General features: G+C 42.6%; 1 protein-coding gene across 1 annotated transcript in view; it reads right to left on the bottom strand.

The window, feature by feature from the left end:
• Positions 1–1469: 1469 nt before the first annotated feature.
• Positions 1470–22241, bottom strand: part of RAB7B (RAB7B, member RAS oncogene family) — a 47641-nt gene continuing 26869 nt past the window's right edge. The window contains exons 5-6 of the mRNA XM_075850680.1: positions 19598–19723; positions 1470–1920 (exon numbers count right to left, since the gene is read on the bottom strand). Coding sequence (XP_075706795.1) covers positions 1837–1920; positions 19598–19723 — 210 coding nt within the window. The 3' untranslated portion in view covers positions 1470–1836. The remainder of the gene's footprint in view (positions 1921–19597; positions 19724–22241) is intronic.

The raw sequence follows: 22241 nt of genomic DNA, 5'->3' as shown, positions 1-22241 counted from the left end.
GGGGGGACTGTGTGGCGTTATCTACAGGGGGACTGTGTGGCGTTATCTACAGGGAGGACTGTGTGGCGTTATCTACAGGGGGGACTGTGTGGCGTTATCTACAGGGGGGACTGTGTGGCGTTATCTACAAGGGGGACTGTATGGCGTTATCTACAGGGGGGCTGTGTGGCGTTATCTACAGGGGGACTGTGTGGCGTTATCTACAGGGGGACTGTATGGCGTTATCTACAGGGGAACAGTATGGCGTTATCTACAGGGGGGACTGTATGGCGTTATCTACAGGGGGACTGTATGGCGTTATCTACAGGGTGACTGTATGGCGTTCTCTACAGAGGGGGCTGTATGGCGCTAACGCCATACAGCCCCCACTGTAGAGAACGCCATACAGCCCCCCCTGTAGAGAACGCCATACAGCCCCCCCACTGTAGGGAACGCCATACAGCCCCCCCCTGTAGGGAACGCCATACAGCGCCCCCCCCCCCTGCAGGGAACGCCATACAGCGCCCCCTCCCCTGCAGGGAACGCCATAAAGCGCCCCACCCTGCAGGGAACGCCATACAGCGCCCCCCCCTGCAGGGAACGCATACAGCGCCCCCCCCTGCAGGGAACACCATACAGCGCCCCCCCCTGCAGGGAACGCCATACAGCGCCCCCCCCTGCAGGGAACGCCATACAGCCCCCACATGCAGGGAACGCCATACAACGCCCCCCCTGTAGGGAACGCCATACAGCCCCCCCCCCCAAAAAAAAAATGCGACCTATAGTGTGTCCTACAAATAACATGCATCCCCTATCCACAGGATAGGGGATACATGTGTGATCGCCGGCATTGATAGGGAGAACGGGGGACCGAAAGTCCCTTGAAGTTCTCCATGACTAACCTCTGACTTCCGGCGTCTGTGTCGGCAGCTCAATAAAAAGGGCGCAGGTCACGCATGCGCACAAGCGCGATCGGCGCTCCATTCATTTCTACGGAGCTGCCGACTCAGACCCCGGAAGTCCGAGGTTTATGATGGAGAACTTCAGGGGACTTTCAGTCCCCCGTTCTTCCTATCAATGCCAGCGATCACACATGTATCCCCTATCCTGTGGATAGGGGATACATGTCTTTTGTTTAATGGCAGAGCGGGGAGATACCTCCCTGCTCTGCCGTAGTGTTCAGTGGCGTCCCGCTGTAGCAGCCATAGCGGCTGCTAGCGGAGCCTGCAGCCATGGTGGGGGCCCGTGCCGGCGGGCGACAAGGGCCCCCTCATGCCGCGGGCCCCGTAGCAGTCGCTACGGCTGCTACGGCGGTAGTTACGCCACTGTCCACATGCCATTAGGTGGCAGAAATCCGCAGCTAAAACTCGAATTATCTTTAAAATCCATAGCAGATTTGCCTCGTGCATATCCTGATCGCATGATCATACTATTCACCCATAGAACCACAGTCAAGTCACCGAACATAAACACGTGAGGCAGCAGAACACTTTTAGTTTAACTACTTTTTATTTTTGGGAATTGAAACATTAAAAAATCATTGAATTTGGTATTATTTAAAACATAATACAATTCTTCAATGCTGAGTTAAGTTCGCTGGTTTGCTATTGCCAGCAGATAATACAAGGTGTGTAACCTCTCCAGCAGGAACATGCCCATGTACATTCTGTATATAACAGTTGAAGATGTCCTAGTTCTCCATAGGAGTCCACATAAATTATTAAAGCGCCAAGTAATTTTTTCACACACATTTGTCCATTTGTACTTGATGTCTTTCGTTATTTGTCCTTGTGGGAAATGCAGATTCATGTAGAAAAAAAGCAGATTCTTTATCAGTAATATAACTTTAATATTCCGTCAGCAACAGGCACTTCTATGAGAGTCTTTTAGTGGAGTCAATTTGATAGAGTCAGTAAAATGACTTTCTCTACATTCGTGGTACTGTGAAAAGAAATATATACACGCATAAATAAATTAAATAATCAAGTAAAAATATTTTAAACTTTTACACTGGAGATGACACTAATACAGGGGTGTCAAACTCATTTTCATTGAGGGCCACATCAGCCTTATGGTTGCTTTTAAAGGGCCGCTTGTAATTGTAAAGGCTAGATTCACACAAACGTGTCCGTTTTGCTTCCGCAAAAAATGCAGCTTTTTTCCTGCGTTACAATTCGGTGTGCAATAAGTGTTGTGTTCTTGATGTCAGTGTTGGTGCACATTTTTTTAGTTCTTTAATTTTTACTCTGCATTTATTTAGCAGCTGGTGTGTGAATCATGGACAGCACACGGATGACATCCGTGTTCTGTCCGTGATTTTCACGCACCTATTGACTTCAATGGGTGCGTGATCCACAAAAATGCACCACATTAGGACATGCAGTGAGTTTCACGTAACGGAAACAAGCAGGCCACATAAAATGAGGTGGAAGGCCGGATTCGGCCCGCGGGCCTTATGTTTGACATGTATGCACTAATAGGTTTAATTTACATAAAAATTATCAATTAAAAAGCCACACTAAAACAATCAGAAAAAAGTGAACATTACGTAGATGATGAGGGAACTACAGCACAGCCTCCCACCAATTTGAGACTATGTTTACACAGGGCGGATACACTGCGTAAAAGTACACAGCATATCCGCCCTGGTCGCCGCTGGGAATTCCGGCCGAAACACGCACCAAATTGTGGTGCAGTTTTTACTCCTGAATGTCCACTGCGGAAAACTGCACGTAAAAAAAACCCACAAAAATCTACCCTCTGACGTCCTGGAGACCGGCCTCCTGGGTTGACGTTTTATCCTATGTGACCACTGCAGCCTGTGATTGGCTGCAGCGGTCACATGGGATGAAACGTCATCCCAGGAGGCCGGCCTGGATGAAGAAGCACAGAATTCTGGCTAATTTTAAGATTTTTATCTTTTTTCTGAGTAGCGTTTTTGTGCAGCATATCTAGGCTATGTACATACAGTGCTTCAAACTACATCCCAGTTGTGCTAGGACAGGTGGATGAATGGACTGAGGAATATATTCTATTATTTTGTAGATTTTAATGGTGACGGATCCGGTGCAAATAGTTTCCGTTTGTCACCGTGTTGTAAGGGTTCCGTCATTTTGACGGAATCAATAGCGTAGCCGCCTGCTCTATTCGATCCGTCAAAACTACGGGACCCTTACACAACGATGACTAACATAAACCATTTGCACCGGATCCGTCGCCATTGAAATCAATGGTGGTGCAAACGGAAACCAATGGTTCAGTTTGGATTCCATTCATAAAATCCCCTGACGGAGATGTGAACGAAGCTTTAACAGGTGTTTTTATGGCCAGCGGTCAGGGTCTCTGAAGTCTGCCGTATAGACTAATTACGGCGGCACTTTAGAGACTGCGCACTCACGATCGCGTGCACACAGCTCTGTGCCCTGGCTGTTGCTAACAGCCATGGGCATTGGGCAGAGTGTCAGGGGCCAATCTTTTGGTCCCTGAACATGTGATCGCTGTGACAACCAATCACAGCGATCACATGCATTTCTATGTAAAATACAGTGTGCACGCGTTCGTGTGCACACAGCCCTGTGCCCACGCTGTTACCAACAGCTCTGGGCACTGGGCAGAGTATCAGGGACCAATCTGATAGTCCCTGAATATGTAATCACAGTGATCACATTTGTTTTTATTTTGGAATTTCTGGCAGCAAATCTCCTGCCTTTTTTCTTCTCCTCACACATTGTTTCAGTGTGAGGAGAAGAAGATACTTGAGGGAATTGCTGCCAGAATAATATTGTGAAAAAAAATACAGTGTTAGACTTCAATACACTCTTTGTATAGATAGATTTCTATCTATCTATACAATCTATCCATCTATCTTTTTTTCTATCTATCTACCTTTCTATCTTTTATTATATTAGAACAGGCAGGTAGGGAATATACAATTATATATATATATATATATATATATATATATATATACATATATATATATATATATATATATATATATATATCCACATATATATATATATATATATATATATATATATATATATATATATATATATATATATTATATATATAGCAATAGCGGTTTATTTTTTTGTTAGTGGTAGTGTAGATATATATATATATATATATATATATACACTACCGTTCAAAAGTTTAGGGTCACTTAGAAATTTCCTTATTTTTGAAAGAAAAGCACAGTTTTTTTCAATGAAGATAACATTAAATTAATCAGAAATATACTCTATACATTGTTAATGTGCTAAATGACTATTCTAGCTGCAAACGTCTGTTTTTTAATGCAATATCTATATAGGTGTATAGAGGCCCATTTCCAGCAACCATCACTCCAGTGTTCTAATGGTACATTCTGTTTGCTAACTGTATTAGAAGGCTAATGGATGATTAGAAAACACTTGAAAACCCTTGTGCAATTATGTTAGCACCACTGTAAACAGTTTTGCTGTTTATAGGAGCTATAAAACTGACCTTCCTTTAAGCTAATTGAGAATCTGGAGCATTACATTTGTGGGTTCGATTAAACTCTCAAAATGGGTAGAGAAAGAGAGCTTTCACGTGAAACTCGACAGTCTATTCTTGTTCTTAGAAATGAAGGCTATTCCATGCGAGAAATTGCCAAGAAACTGAAGATTTCCTACAACGGTGTGTACTACTCCCTTCAGAGGACAGCACAAACAGGCTCTAACCAGAATAGAAAGAGAAGTGGGAGGCCCCGCTGCACAACTGAGCAACAAGACAAGTACATTAGAGTCTCTAGTTTGAGAAATAGACGCCTCACAGATCCTCAACTGGCAGCTTCATTAATAGTACCCGCAAAACGCCAGTATCAACGTCTACAGTGAAGAGGCGACTCCGGGATGCTGGCCTTCAGGGCAGAGTGGCAAAGAAAAAGCCATATCTGAGACTGGCTAATAAAAGGAAAAAATTAATATGGGCAAAAGCACACAGACATTGGACAGAGGAAGATTGAAAAAAAGTGTTATGGACAGAAGTTTGGTTGAAGTTTGAGGTGTTTGGATCACACAGAAGAACATTTGTGAGACGCAGAACAACTGAAAAGATGCTGGAAGAGTGCCTGACGCCATCTGTCAAGCATGGTGCAGGTAATGTGATGGTCTGGGGTTGCTTTGGTGCTGGTAAAGTGGGAGATTTGTACAAGGTAAAAGGGATTTTGAATAAGGAAGGCTATCACTCCATTTTACAACGCCATGCCATACCCTGTGGACAGCACTTGATTGGAGCCAATTTCATCCTACAACAGGACAATGACCCAAAGCACATCTCCAAATTATGCAAGAACTATTTAGGGAAGAAGCAGGCAGCTGGTATTCTATCTGTAATGGAGTGGCCAGCGCAGTCACCAGATCTCAACCCCATAGAGCCTTTGTGGGAGCAGCTTGACCGTATGGTACGCAAGAAGTGCCCATCAAGCCAATCCAACTTGTGGGAGGGGTTTCTGGAAGCATGGGGTGACATTTCTCCCGATTACCTCAGTAAATTAACAGCTAGAATGCCAAAGGTCTGCAATGCTGTAATTGCTGCAAATGGAGCATTCTTTGATGAAAGCAAAGTTTGAAGGAGAAAATTCTTATTTCAAATAACAATCATTATTTCTAACCTTGCCAATGTCTTGACTATATTTTCTAGTCATTTTGCAACTCATTTGATAAATATAAGTGTGAGTTTTCATGGAAAACACAAAATTGTCTGGGTGACCCCAAACTTTTGAACGGTAGTATATATATATATATATATATATATACCAGTTAGTTTGTGTGTTTATAAAAAAATAAAGAAAAAGTTTGTTTAGTTAGCGTCAGTGACGTTATGGCAAGGAAGTTTTTTAGTGCTGAGGAGGCATACGCCATGCTGTGGTCTGAGACCGCATCAGAGATGGTGTCAGAGTTGGAAACTGTTTTAGACAGTGACGATGATAGCGTCACTTCAGGTTCATTTTCAGGGGACGTTGTCCCTGACAGTAGCGCTGTAGCATGGGGCAGCCTGGTCCCTCCAGTTCAGGCTCTTGTATGGGCACCTGCTCCATCTTTTGGGCCTAGAATCCATGGATTTACTGCCACTCCTGGCATAACTGTGGACAATACAAATTTTGTCCAAATGGATTACTTCCATTTATTTATTACTGACGACATTCTAAATATGATTGTCCACTAAACTAATTTATATGCCACTCAGTATATAAGGCAGAAACCTTCATCCACCCATACCAGAGATTGGACGCCCACCAATTTGCAGGAATTAAAAAAAAAATTGGGGCTCACCCTAAATATGGGTATTGTCAAAAAGCCCTCCATTAGGTCTTACTGGTCAACAAGACCCGCCCAAGCCACCCCAGTGTATTCTGCAGTAATGCCCAGGTCTCGTTATGAGACAATAATGAGGTTCCTCCACTTCAATGACAACGCACAGGCCCCCCAAGTACCGATACAAACCGTTATCGGTTGTTCAAAATAAGACCGCTAATAAATTCCCTCAATAATTTATTCCTGCAACTTTACACTCCTGAGCAGAATGTAAGCGTCGACGAATCCCTCCTCAACTTCCATGGAAGACTTAGCTTTCGCCAATATGTACCTTCCAAAAGGGCAAGATATGGCGTTAAGCTTTACAAATTGTGTGAAAGCGGGTCAGGAGATACTTCCGGCTTCAGGATTTATGAAGGGCGGGACCGCTCAATAAATGTTCCTGGATGCCCCCCTGATCTTTCCACCAGCAGTAATATCGTGTGGGAGATAATGCAGCCTCTGCTTCACAAGGGGTACCACCTGTACTGCGATAATTTTTATTCCAGTGTGCCCATGCTGCAAGGACTGGGGCATGTGGTACCATGCACAAAAAACTAATTGGTTTTCTGCAGCAATTAGTGGGGAAGCGCATGGTAAAGGGGGACTCCTGTGCTTATGCATCGGAAGAATTGCTGGCGGTCAAGTACAGGGATCGCAAAGATGTGTATGTACTAAGCACGATTCATACCGCAGGAACAGTGGCAGTGAGGGAAAGAGGGGCAACATCGGACAAGCACAAACCAGTGAGCGTGTCCGAATATAACAAGTACATGGGGGGGGGGGTGGATTTAAGCGACCAGGTTTTACAGCCCTATTTAGTAAAACGCAAAACAAAAACCTCGTACAAAAAAGTGGCAATTTATCTGTTACAGGTGGCAATCCACAACTCATTTGTGCTCTATAAAAAAAAACAGAGGCAGAGACACATATCTGGATTTCCAGGCAAAAAATTATCGAAGGCCTCATATTTGATGTTCAGGACACCCGAGAATGCCCCCAGTCTGAGGATGTCATGCGACTGACTGAAAGACACTTCATTACTCACATTCCCCCAACACCAACTAGAAGCAACCCGCAGAAAAAGTGACGCATCTGCAGAAAAGACGGGCACCGCAAAGATTCCCGATATTTCTGTCCCTCATGTCCCTCACAACCAGGCCTGTGCATTGACCCATGTTTTAAAACATACCACACTGTTCTGCATTATTAGATTTTAGTTAATTAGTTGAAAATATATTTGCCCTACATTATATTCTTATTTTTCCCCAGATTTTACTCCAAGGGTGGGGGAGGGAATGGGTGGGGGGTGGATGTAATGTTTGAATATTTTCTAAATTTCATCTGCTGGAGAGCTCCATTTGCATAAACCTGCAATTTCTTATTTTAGAAAACCGAAAAAAATTAATTCCCATTATACCCCTAGATGAATATTTTGGGATTTCTGCTTCAGGAGCAGATATTTTGGAAGTGTTATAGAAACTCTGTTGAGTTTTGTAAAACCAGATTTGAAAAAAGGCGATTTGTGAAATAAGCTTCTTCTATCGTCCGTCCTCCTACATCTCTATGTGATAAATAAGGCACACATATTTGGTATCCCCATGCACAGAAGTGGCAGAATGTGAAAGGAGATTAATTTTGTCCGTGGTCTATACCATGTGTGAAAAATGCTAGCATAAACTGACGCATTTGCTAAAAAAAAAAATGCACATTTTATTTTGTTCCATCTTATTCAAGAAACTTTCAGAAGAAAACTGGACTTTCTAAAAATATGATAATCCCCTCGAAGAAAACCTTGTGGGGTCTACTTGTGTGAATGAAGTCATTTATGGGGTGTTTCAAATGTTTCAGCAGCATTACGCCCCCCAGAAAACACTATGCGGCTATAAAATCAAGTGCAGAATTCCTGGACCGAAAAGGCCAAAAAGCCTCCTTTTATGCCAAGCCCTGGCACATGCCCGCACAGTTAATAAGGCACACATATTTGGTATCCCCATGCACGGGAGAAGTGGAAGAATGTGAAAGGAGATTAATTTTGTCCGTGGTCTATACTGTGTGTGAAAAATGCTAGCATAAACTGACGCATTTGCTAAAAAAAAAATGCTAATTTAATTTTGTTCCATCTTATTCAAGAAACTTTCAGAAGAAAACTGGACTTTCTAAAAATATGATAAACCCCTTGAAGGAAACCTTGTGGGGTCTACATGTGTGAATGAAGTCATTTATGGGGTGTTTCTAATGTTTCAGCAGCATTAGGCCCCCCAGAAAACAGTATGCTGATATAAAATCAAGTGCAGAATTCCTGGACCGAAAAGGCCAAAAAGCCTCCTTTTATGCCAAGCCCTGGCACATGCCCGCACAGTGAATAAAGCACACATATTTTGTATCCCCATGCATGGGAGAAGTGGAAGAATGTGAAAGGAGATTAATTTGCTGGCATAAACTGACGCAATTTCTAAATTCTTGCATTTTTTTCCCCAATCTGATCGGCGATGTAATGTAGATTACAACAGTGTTTTTTATTTTGAAAAACTATCATTTTTGAGGCAGTTATGAACAATTTTAGATTTATGCTAATTCACCCAACTGGGCGTTTTTTACCTTTTGACCAAGAGGGCATTGTAAAGAGAAGTGTATGATGCTGACCAATCAGCATCATACACTTCTCTCCATTCATGTCCATTTGTACTCAGCACAGCGTGATCTCACTAGATCACGCTGTGCTGTCACATACACCCACATTAACTTTACTGAAGTGTCTTGAGAGTGAATAGACATTGCCTCCAGCCAGGATGCGATGTCTATTCACACTCCCGACACTTCGGTATATTTTGTGTGAGACTTACTGACACAGCACAGCGTGATCTCGCGAGATCACGCTGTGCTGTGCTGTAAGTCTATTCACTCTCAAGACACTTCAGTAAAATTAATGTGGGTGTATGTGACAGCACAGAGTGATCCCGCGAGATCACGCTGTGCTGAGTACAAATGGACATGAATGGAGAGAAGTGTATGATGCTGACACATCATACACTTCTCTTTACAATGCCCACTTGGTCAAAAGGTAAAAAATGCCCAGTTGGGCATTAAGAAACTAATTCAAATAAATCTAAAATTGCTCATAACTTGCTCAAAAATGATCGTTTTTCAAAATAAAAAACACTGTTGTTATCTACATTACAGCGTCGATCAGATTATGTAGGAGATAGGACACTTATAATCTGGTCACGGTGCCTCTTTAAATGTCTCTTCTCCTGGATCCAATGTTCCATTAGAATACCATGAGGAGTTGATCACAAAATATAATGGAAAATACCAAAACTTTTCTTTATAAAAAGACTAACTGAATATTTTTTCAACTGCACCTTACATCATGGGTTTTAGTTCATAATAATATGAACAATCTGGATTTAAATGTGGTAGAGCAAATCTCCAATATACACAAATTTAAAGAAAATTAGTAAGAATATATTATACTAGTATAGAAAACCCGTTACAAGGAATGATGATAAGTATTCGTTTTGCCTTCTTAACGCCTAGTTTTGGGAATTGGTTACTTGTTGTTTCTGGCGTTCCCCTGCACTCATAGTTGCTCTTCTTATTCTCTGAGCTTCTGTATGTCGTCTTCGGACAAATTTGTTCTTTTTGGCTGCATTTTCTTGGTGCAATTACACCATTTAAGACAATTATACTCTTTAAATAATTACGACTTTTAAGGTTGTTTCACTCCTTAGAGCAGTTATGCCACTTTAGGTGGTTATGCCTCTTGAGGCTGGGTTCACACGACCATGTTACGTCCGTAAAGTACGGAACGTATTTCGGCCGGAAGACCCGGACCGAACACAGTGCAGGGAGCCGGGCTCCTAGCATCATAGTGATGTACGATGCTAGGAGTCCCTGCCTCGCTGCAGGACAACTGTCCCGTACTGTAATCATGATTACAGTACGGGACAGTAGTTCCACGCAGAGGCAGGGACTCCTAGTGTCATACATCACTATGATGCTAGGAGCCCGGCCCCCTGCAGTGTGTTCGGTCCGGGTCTTCCGGCCGAAATACGTTCCGTACATTACGGACGTAACATGGTCGTGTGAACTCAGCCTTAGGCGTTTTTTAGCCTCTCCGGGCTTTTATTAGCCTCTTTGGTCATTTTTATTAGCCTCTTCGGGTGTTTATTAGCCTCTTCGGGCTTTCCCCCTCTTCACCACCTCTGGCTTTCCCCTCTCCCGCTCTTAATCACCACTCGACCACTCCTACTCGAATATCCCCCACCCCACCACTCCCACTCGAAAATCCTACGCTTCAACTCGAATAGCCACCACTCGCCCACTCCTATCCAAAAATCCTACGCTCCAACCCGATTGTCCACCACTCCCACTCGAAAATCCTACGTTTCAACTCGATTGTCCACCACGTCTAGTAACACTTACCTGTTGTTGTTGCTTCTATCGTCTAAATGAAATAATAATAAGGAATTGGAAAGGAGAGAAATTAGGATTTGCGCGTATCACAGAGTTTGGTTGTATTTGGTAAGAGAGAGAAAAGCAGCTGAGTAAAAAAAAAACTCAACTGTGCCTCGGACACCATGTCCTCTCCCAATATATATATGATTTTACAAGATATATGTTTACAGTTACATAAATCGAAAAGCAATATTTTGGGTTATTGAAATAAAAGTGACTTAAATTTAACTATTAGGTGTTAATTCAGATATTAGATATATTAAAAAAATCTCAAAATTCTGAGTTACTTATTCAGAATTCTTAATTACTAAGTCAGAATTCCGAGATAACGCTAGAAGAGGAACTGTGTAAGGCCCTGTTCATATTATGTTTTTGCCCTACATTTAGCGTTTACAACGGGCAATCGCTGCACAAAACCGCAACATGACAGAGATGTGTGAATTAACCCTTATGCTTTAGACTTGGTTTTGGAAACTATGGTATACTTGAACTATTATACTACGTTCATACGTAGCGTAATTGCTGTGGATTTTCTTTCTGGACTTGTGGACAGAAAAGATTTTAATAATCTCAACCAAATGCTGCCAAAATTGACCCGTGGTGCAGATTTTTAAATCTATGTCAATTTATGTTGTGTAATAGTTGCATATTAGTAGCAGTAGCAGATTTTCCTATTGAGTTTAATAGGGAAGTGAAATATCGTAACAAATAGCAAATGTTGCGATTTCTGTTCGCAACAAAAAACGCAACTAGGGGGGGAAAAAAAATGTCACTTTAAATTGAAAATATACTATACTTCCCTATCGCCTCACTTCTCCCCCATCTACTTCAATGCTGCCAGCCTCCTAGGATAACGTTTCATCTAGTGTGACCACTGCAGCCAATCAAAGGCTGCACTGGTCACATGGGAGAAAACATCATCCCAGGAGGTGCGGCAGCACAGACACCAGCGCTGGGCAGAGTAAGAGTATGTTCACACGGCTTATTTTCGGATGTTTTTCGGCCGTAAACAGCCAAAAAACGTCCGAAAAATCGGAAGCAGAATGCCTCCAAATATCTGTCCATTGATTTCAATGGGAAAAACGGCGTTCTGTTCCGACATTTTTGGAACCATTTTTCATTGACTCTATAAAAAAACAGCTCCAAAAACGGGCGTAAAAAATGCCACGAAAAACCTGAGTTTGCTAAAAAAAATCTGAAAATCAGGAGCTATTTTCCCTTGAAAACAGCTCCGTATTTTCAGACGTTTTTTGCTAAGTGTGTGAACATAGCCTGACACTTCGCTTTGGGAGAACAGGGGGAGGTGTGTATTTTCTAGCTCCTCATCTGGTGTCTGCGGCGGCAAATCTGTCCGAACGTCTGCACCAAATAAGACAGGTGCGAACTTTCAGGCCAGATTTCCACCGAGGTATCTGAGTTGTATTTGCCGCAGAGTTTTCAGCGAAAAATTTGACCTTTGTGCACATACCCTTAGACTTCTCTTATGACTTTTTAAATCATAATTTATTTGTTTTTTATTTACATGGCCCCAGGACTCTTCTGCAGAAAGAAGAATCTGTTTCTATTTGCCAAGTATAATTCATGGAATCGAAACACTATCATTCTAACATTCGAAGCAGCGCTGTTCAGAATGTGTTTTACCAGTAGATGGTGTCAGAGTCTATTTTCTGTATAAGTACTGTATTATGTATTTTCAATGTCTTGTCAGTCCCTTTAGACATCACTTTGGATGATGTGGATGTATTATTCCATTTGCAAAATGCAAAGTGTGAACTGAGTCTTAGTTCAATAGGGAAAATCTGCAGCAGAAAATCAACGAAAACAGAGCATAAATTGACATGCTGCGGAATAAAATTCCGCTCCGCAGGTCAATTTATTAACGTTTTTCACTGCGTTTTTTTCCACAGTTTGGGCATGAGATTTTCTAAATCTTATCCATTTTGCTACTACTGTAAATGCTGTGGAATTTCTGTGGAAATTCCGCAGCGTTTACACTACGAGGGAACCTGGCCTTAAGGCTCCTCAGAGTCATACCCCTTCCACTGGGTAAAGTACAGTGGCTTATTCCTACAGTATATATTCTGGAATCCTAGATCTTGTCAGCAATGTATTTACCTACCATATTAAAGCTTTATACAACCTCCGGGTTTTGTGGTGCCGTAAGGGTATGTGCACACACAAACTTAAAAACGTCTGAAAATACGGAGCTATTTTCAAGGGAAAACAGCTCCTGATTTTAAGCCGTTTTTTAATCAAACTCGCGTTTTTCGCAGCGTTACGGCCGTTTTTGGAACTGATCCAAAAACGGCTCAGGAAGTGACATGCACTTATTTTTCACGAGCATTCATCGCCAACGGCCTCATAAAATAACGGCCCGTTGGAGCAGAACGCTGTTTTTCCCATTGAAATCAATGGGCAGATGTTTGGAGGCATTCTGCTTCGGATTTTTCGGCAGTTTTTCAGCCGTTTAGGGACCAAAAAACTACCGAAAATAAGCCGTGTGAACATACCCTCACACAGAACCCATGGCAGTGTAAGGGGTTCTACACAACCTCTGTATGTGCTATGTTTCCTCAGTTGCCAATTTAGGAAGGTAATGTTCCCTAGAAGCATTCCCCCTAAGGAAAAATGTCACTGTATGGAGACACCTACTGCCTATGGCTCCACATTCACTCTGCATGCTTCCGTGCAAGTGGCATAGTTGTACAGGATTGCAAAAAACAAATACCTAGGCCGCCGTCATCCGAGCATAATAATGGTACTTTTTTGAGTACAAATTATGAGTCACTTTAATTATATTGAAGAGTTTTGCTCTCTAGCCCATATAATATAAGGTGTGGTTGGAAAACAGATGAAGTTTGTTTTCTATCGAACCACAATACAAAATATTTGCATTTATTGTTTGTTACTGTTTAGTTGATATCATCCCTCACATGAATTGTTAAATAAATATATGGGCGTACACAAGGGGGGTGGCGACGTTAAAACCTTCTCCTTGTGCAGTCACTCCTACCCTTCCCACAGTCTTCTTCTCCAGCAGTTTGTAATGCTGTCTGCTGTTTAAAGGAGAAGATTAAAGGAGAGAGGGGGAGGGAGTTCTACAGCTCTTCAAATCCCTGCTGGCTGGAGCAGTCCTGTCGTGCCCACCGCCTTCTGCCCTAGTAACCATGAAAGAAAGCTATCAGTGACGGATAATAAGTGTTTATGTTTATTTGTGTGAATCTGTGTGTGTGTGTGCGTGTAAATAAATATATATATATATATATATATATATATATATATACCTCCCAACCGTCCCGGATTCAACGGCGGTGTCCTGCTGTCCAGGGCAATCGGGGGTATGTCCCGCTGTCAACCTAATTACAAAGCAGGGAGCCATCAGCTCCCTGCTTCAGAATTAGTTTATAGCGGAGGATCAGAGGGAGCTCCTCCATTCACCGAGGACTCTCCAGGCACAGCAGTGCTTTAAAGAGGCTCTGTCACCAGATTCTCAAATCCCTATCTCCTATTGCATGTGATCGGCGCTGCAATGTAGATAACAGTAACGTTTTGTTTTTTTTAAAAAAACGTTCATTTTTGGCCAAGTTATGAGCTATTTTATATATATGCAAATGAGCTTTGAAATGGACAACTGGGCGTTTTTTTTTCGTTATGTCCAACTGGGCGTGTATTGTGTTTTTAACTGGGCGTGTTTATGTGTATGACGCTGACCAATCCGTGACCAGTCAGCATCATACACTCCTCTACATTCATTTACAAGCAAAACAGCGTTCTTACTAGAACGATGTGCAGCCACATACACAAGTGTCCTGACAATGAATACACATGATCATCCAGCCTGGACGTCATGTGTACTCAGAATTCTGACACTTCTGAATCTTTTCTGTGAGATTGCAGCAAGCCACTCGTAATCTCGCGAGATTACGAGGTAAACGAGATTTAGTTTCTCTTGCTGGAAAACTCAGAGAAAAGAGTCAGAAGTGTCAGGATTCTCAATACACATGACGTCCAGGCTGGATGGTCATGTGTATTCATTATCAGGACACTTGATTAATGTTCATCTAGTGTCCTGATAATGAATACACATGACCATCCAGCCTGGACGTCATGTGTATTGAGAATCCTTACACTTCTGACTCGCAATAGAAACGAAATCTCGTTTACCTCGTAATCTCGCGAGATTACGAGTGGCTTGCTGCAATCTCAAAGAAAAGAGTCAGAAGTGTCAGGATTCTGAGTACACATGATGTCCAGGCTGGATTTCATGTGTATTCATTATCAGGACAATTGTGTATGTGGCTGCACATCGTTCTAGTAAGAACGCTGTGCTGCTTGTAAATGAATGGAGAGGAGTGGATGACACTGACTGGTCACGGATTGGTCAGCGTCATACACATAAACACGCCCAGTTAAAAACACAATACACACCCAGTTGGACATAACGAAAAAAAAACGCCCAGTTGTCCATTTCAAAGCTCATTTGCATATATATAAAAAAGCTCATAACTTGGCCAAAAATGAAAGTTTTAAAAAACAAAACAAAACATTACTGTTATCTACATTGCAGCGCCGATCACATGCAATAGGAGATGGGGATTTGAGAATCTGGTGACAGAGCCTCTTTAAGCACTGTGCTCGGGGAAGCACTTGACGTTACTGTCCATATATGGACAGTCACATCAGTGGCTACTCCTGGAGTAGAATCCCTGGCCAGAGTCGGCAACGGGGATTCCACTCAAGGAGTAGCCACTGACAACACTGTCCATATATGGACAGTACCGTCAAGGGCTTCCCCGAACATAGCCCTTAAAATAGCGCTGTGCCCGGGGAGTCCTCGGGGAGCGGAGGAGCTCCCTCTGTTCCTCCGCTCTGAACTAATTCTGAAGCAGGGAGCTGATGGTTCCTTGTTTCAGAATTAGTGGCAACTCCTTGAGTGGAATCCCCGTTGCCGATGATCTGGCCGGGGATTCCGCTCCCATAGGAAACCGCTGAGGTCACGGTCCATATATGGACATTCACGTCAGGGTCTCCTCCTGGAGCAGAATCCCGGCCACAGTCGGCAACGTTGATTCCGCTCAAGGAGTAGCCACTGACATCACTGTCCATATATGGACAGAGACATCAGGGCTTCCCTCTAGGAGAGGAATCCCCGGCCTATGCTCTGGCTGGGGATTCCGCTCCTAGAGGGAGTCCCAATGGTGCTATCTAAAGGGGGGTGGCGCTATCTTCAAGGGGGGTGTGGCACTATCTACATGGCCATTGTAGCACTATATAGGGGCACTATCTACACTGGACACTGTGGCGCTATGTACATGGGCACTATCTACATGGGCACTGTGTCAATATCTACAAGGGCACTTGCACTAGGGTCAGCAAGGGGGCATTATAATGTATGGGGGCAGCTATGGGGGCATTATGCTGTATAAGCTAATTTGTTTGGGCATTATACTGCATGGGGGCATCTGTATGGGCATTATACTGCATGGGAGAATCTGTGTGGGCATTATACTGTATGGGGGCATCTGTGTTGGCTTTATACTGTATGGGTGCATCTATGGGGCAGTATACTGTATGGTGGCAGCTATGGGGGCATTATACTGTGTGGGTTCATCTATGTTGGCTTTATACTGTATGTGTGCATCTATGGGGCAGTATACTGTATGGTGGCAGCTATGGGGGCATTATACTGTATGGTGGCAGCTAGAAGGAATTATGCTGTGTGGGGGCAGCTATTGGTATTATACTGTGCGGGAGGCACTATGGGCATGATATTGTGTGGGCTGAATCGGGTGTGTATGAGCGGGGATTGGGTGGGATTAAAGGTGTGGCTTAAAAGGAAAAATAACGCTGCATCGGTTGTCCCTCTTTGTGATACTTGAAAGTTGGGAGGTATGTGGATGGATGGATGGATAGATTAGATAGATAGATAGATAGATAGATAGATAGATAGATAGATAGATAGATAGATAGATAGATAGATAGATAGATAGATAGATAGATAGATAGATAGATAGATAGATAGATAGATTACTTTATAAATGGTCTATGAATGTGTGTGTGTGTGTGTGTAAAGTGTGTGTAAAAGTGTGTATGTATATAACGTATTATGTGTTTGTATGTGTCACAGTGTGTGTTTATGCTCGTGTGTGTGTGTTTATGTAAGTATGCATCTACTATGCAAGTGTATCCATGTTAATGACCGTGAAACCCACCACCCTTTTACAAAATTCTGCATTTGCTCTTGAATAAATAATTTTATTTTTTTTCTGTTTTTGACCATATTTATATCTCTATAATGAATCTATTATATATTCTATATTTTAACCCCTTACAGAAAAATCAAAGTCAAGGCTGCTTTACTTAACCCCTTCCCGACATTTGACGTATCCATACGCCAAAGTCGGGTAGGGGAAGTATGGAGCGGGCTCACGCAGTGAGCTTACTCCATACGATGCCGGTGTCAGCTGTTTGTTACAGCCGACACTTCAGAGTAACTAGCGGCATCGCGCTCGAGTGGATCCCGCTAGTTGAACTCGTTAAATGCTGCGGTCAATACCGACCGCAGCATTTAAATCGTCAGAAAGAGGGGACGACCCCCTCTAACTGCTCATCGCGCCCTCCGCAACTCAATCGCGGGGGGCGATGGTTGCTATGGCTGCCTGGGGGCTTAATGAACGCCCCCAGGTCCGCCATCTTTGTACACCTATTAAGCCTTGCCTCCGGCAGGGCTTAGTAGGTGCCTGTCAGAATCACGATATACTGCAATATCCCTAGGGGGACTAATAAAAAAAGTAAAAATTAGTTAAATAAAGTTTTTTTTGTGTAAAAAAATAATAATTTAAATTAAAAGTTCAAAAAACCCCCCTTTTCTCATTTTCCCCCTAGAGCATAGTAAAAAAATATATAAATAAACATAATTGGGATAAGTCTGATCTATTACAATATATCATTATTTAACCCGCACGGTGAACGCCGTAAAAAAAATAAAATTGTAAACACCAGAATGCCTATTTTTTTGTCACCTAATCTCCCACAAAAAATGAATTAAAAAGTGATTAAACCGTCGCATGTACACCAAAATGGTATTATTAAAAACTACAGCTTATCCCGCAAAAAATAAGCCCTCATACCACTTAATCGACGGAAAAAGAAAAAAAGTTATGGCTCTCTGAATTTAGCGACGCAAAATAAATTTTCTTTTTTACACTTAGGTTTTTACATGTAAAAGTAGTAAAATATAGAAAAAACTATATACATTTGGTATCACCATAATCGTATTGACCCACAGAATAAAGTTAACATGTTGTTTTAATTTCACAGTGAATTCCGTAAAAACGACGCGCAAAAAAATTGGAGGAATCGCTGTTTTTTTCATTTTCTACCCCACAAATAATTTTTTGCCCGTTTCGTGTTAAATTATACGGCAAAATAAATGGTTCCTACGAAAAACTACAACTCGTCCCGCAAAAATCAAGCCTTCATAATACTATATAGACGGAAAAATAAAGACGTTATGGCTTCTGGAATGTGGGGAGGAAAAAACGAAAATGAAAATCTGAAAGTTGTTTACGACGGGAAGGGGTTAATGCTGCCTCTTACTGGCCTCCTTACCTATTATACTGGCCCTGTTTGGGTTTGTGAGTTTTGTTTTAGTGTTGCCCAGCTTGCCCGACTATACTTCTGACTACTCCACAGTACTTCATACCTATTCTGCCTGACCTCCGTTAGGGTATGTGCACACACACTAATTACGTCCGTAATTGACGGACGTATTTCGGCCGCAAGTCCCGGACCGAACACAGTGCAGGGAGCCGGGCTCCTAGCATCATAGTTATGTACGATGCTAGGAGTCCCTGCCTCTCCGTGGAACTACTGTCCCGTACTGAAAACATGATTACAGTACGTGACAGTTGTCCTGCAGCGAGACGTAATTAGTGTGTGTGCACATACCCATACCTGATCCTGGCTTGTCTGATTCCGCTACTGCTTACCACATTGTACTGCTTACTAATGCTTGTCTGACTCCTCTTCTGATCTCGCCATATCCATTCAGAATTACCTTTGTTACCTGACACTGGCTTTTTCTCACTCTGCCTCTGATTACTCCAACATACCGCATATCCGTTCTGCCTGACCTATGTTACCTGACCCTGGCTTGTCTGACTATGCTTCTGATTACTCCATAATTTCGCAGACCTGATCTGCCATGTAACTTGACACTGGCTTGTTTGACTAATCCTTCTCCTCCAGTTTATCTGCCTGCACTCAACGATATGTTTCTTCATAAACTTTGTGTTGTTGCACCTAGCAACTATTTCTCCAAATTATCCAATTTTATTCTAGTTCCAACAATGCTAGATGTTTTTAAGGAGGAACCAACACCAGACTAGAGTAGGGCACCAAAGTCCTGGGAACACATGAGTACCCCAACCACAGCCCTGGGAAAGGGGTATCCTATAGGTGAATCGTGCTGTCCCGATTGGTTCTTTCCCTGGATATTGCAGGACTCAGATCATTACTTTAATTAATAACAACAAAGTAAAACGAATGGGTAGATTTACTGGCCTTTTTTACACAATCGGTACTAATAGTGAACACATAAATTGTTAAATTTGCCATTTCCAGGGACCCTCAGAATTTCCATAATTGAACATGTGCCAGTTAGCTCTATTCAAAATTTGGAATATCAGACACATTGCCTGTATGAGAGGCTAAGGCCAATTTTCAAGAATATGCATTCAGCTACCTTTGTGTGCCTATCATACCGGCACAAATATAATACTTTTGACATTTGTGCAGAAAAATGACTGGAAGTGAAAGCAAGCCTCAATACTCACGTGTATTAGAGCTTCCTTGGCGAGTGTCTCAAATGCCAGGTCTACATTGATATTGTCTTTAGCACTGACTTCAAAATAAAGAACTTTTCTCTCTTCACACCAGGAAGCTGCTGATTCCCGAGAGACCTACAGCAAGTAAGACATGAGAGTTCTTCAGCTTCTGGTATCACTTTATGTTTAGTGTTATTGAGGTGATGGTTAAGGAATATTTTCCAATACATTAAAATAACGTACAATAAAAGTAAATATATGTCGCTGAGGTATTCTCTTCTGTGACGTTGTTAAATATGTGTTTCTTAGAAAGCTGGGGACAAATATTTTAGCGGCCATTCAACCTTCAACAGGATTTTCCCAGACCACTGATTGGCAAAATAGCCAAGTTATGCATTGGTACATCTCCCCCTACTGTATTGTTGCAAAACCAGGCAGACTAAGGCCCCATGCACACAACCGTAATTTTGGTCTGCCATTACAGACCGTAACTGCGGATCACAATACGGTTCCATTAATTTATATGGCCAAGGTGTGCGGGCCGTAGAAAGCTTCTGTAAAAAATAGGACATGTCCTATTTTTTTTATTTTACGGACCATGCTCCCATACTTTATAATGGGAGCACGGCTTGTGGGCGATTGTCTACGGGCACAGTCGTGTACATGGGGCCTTACTGTTCAGGGCACGATACAGCCCATTTATTCACTGTAATGCAGTCATGCTGATTGTCATCCAGTCTTCCCAGATTTAGATCACTACTTAAACTGATGTACTATAGAATATACTACTACAATATTTAATAACCTGTAATAAGAGGACAACTTATTTAATAAGTGGTAAAAAACATGTTACTGCTATGGTTTTATGTGACTGACTAATAAAAACATACCCACCCATATACTGTAGATGTTATTGGTTCATAATCCATTTCTGTGTTAAAAAAAAATGTAACATGCAATGTAACATCCAGACATTATGCAACATTATGAAAGGACTGAATATTAACCCCTTAATAGGTCATATAATACACATGAAAGACATGGTTGTTCCGGTGAGAAAAAGCTGTATCTGGCCGCTCTGAAACTGCTTGCGCTGATTGGTCAGTATCAGAGGCAGGAAAGCTAGCTCCACCTCGAATGAGAATAGTTTACACCCCATTTGGCTAAATACAGCAAATTAGCATATAGGGCGCCAACACAATGGTGGGTCACATCTCTGGAAAGGGGGGGTCCAGTTAAAAAAAGAAAAAAAAAGAAATGCTGGAATCAGGGAGACAGTGTTATCCAGGCCAGCGTTTGTCCGCTGCGTAAAAAGCGCGACATGTTCAATATCTCTGCGTTTTTCGCGCATCACGCACCCATTGCTTTTCTGTTTACAAACATCCAAATGGCGTGTCATAATGATGGCGGCTGCACGAAAACCACGCAGCCGCGCATCATATGATACTGCCACACGGAGCTGTCAATTGGCTTTTGCACATGCAAAACGCCGCGTGTTTTGCGTGCGCAAAAATGCCACGTTCGTCTGAATCAGCCCTAACAAGGTATTTGACAGCCGCGCCTACATAGTGCCAGCGCGGTTGTTGGCCGTGTTGTGTCTGTGTCAGGGCCGCTCCGTGTGGCCTTACCCTAAGGGTATGTTCACACGGCCTATTTACGGACGTAATTCGGGCGTTTTTGCCCCGAATTACGTCTGAAAATAGCGCCTCAATAGCGCTGACAAACATCTGCCCATTGAAAGCAATGGGCAGACGTTTGTCTGTTCACACGAGGCGTATATTTACGCGCCGCTGTCAAATGACGGCGCGTAAATAGACGCCCGCGTAGAAGAAGTGACCTGTCACTTCTTTGGCCGTAATTGGAGCCGTTATTCATTGACTCCAATGAATAGCAGCGCTAATTACGGCCGTAATTGACGCGGCGTTCAAGCGCCTGCACATGCCGGTACGGCTGAAATTACGGGGATGTTTTCAGGCTGAAACATCCCCGTAATTTCAGCCGTTACGGACCCCCGCCGTGTGAACATACCCTAAAAGTTTTGGCTCAGGCAAGAATTGTGCCATTAAATTGCAGCTCTAGCCCCGATCCAGCCCGAGTTAGAGCAATTTGAAGTGGGAGCTGTATTTCAGCTCTCACTTCTGCTTGTAGTACAGAGAATCTGTGATCTTTCTCCTGTCCCTGTATGGCTTCAAATGAGCCCAGGGGAGTGGTAGCATGAACGTTTCATGTTATCACCCCCCCCCCCTTATCAATTTACAGAGTATACTTGCTCTCTGATTGTATTTTTTCACTTTTGTGCACCAAATAAGTCAAATACAGTGTTAGGGTATGTTCACACGGCTTATTTTCGTCAGTTTTTCGGGCCTCCAAACGCCTGAAAAATCGGAAGCACAACGCCTCCAAACATCTGGGAAAAACAATGGGAAGAAGGGCGTTCTATTCCAACGGGCCGTTTTTTTATGCCCTTTTGAAAAATGGCCGCGTAAAAGAATGTCCCGGTAAAAAAACAACCGCGACAAAGAAGTGCATGTCACTTTTTGAGCCGTTTTTTATTGACTCTATAGAAAAACAGCTGCAAAAAACGGCCGTAAAAAACGCTGTGAAAAACGCCAGTCGCTAAAAAAAGCGGCTGAAAATTATTTTCAGACTTTTC

Source organism: Rhinoderma darwinii, chromosome 2 (genome assembly GCF_050947455.1).
Source record: "Rhinoderma darwinii isolate aRhiDar2 chromosome 2, aRhiDar2.hap1, whole genome shotgun sequence".
In the NCBI taxonomy this organism is placed as follows: Eukaryota; Metazoa; Chordata; class Amphibia; order Anura; family Rhinodermatidae; genus Rhinoderma; species Rhinoderma darwinii.
The sequence above is the reverse complement of the archived record's forward strand: the minus strand, read 5'-3'. Positions and strand labels throughout refer to the sequence as shown.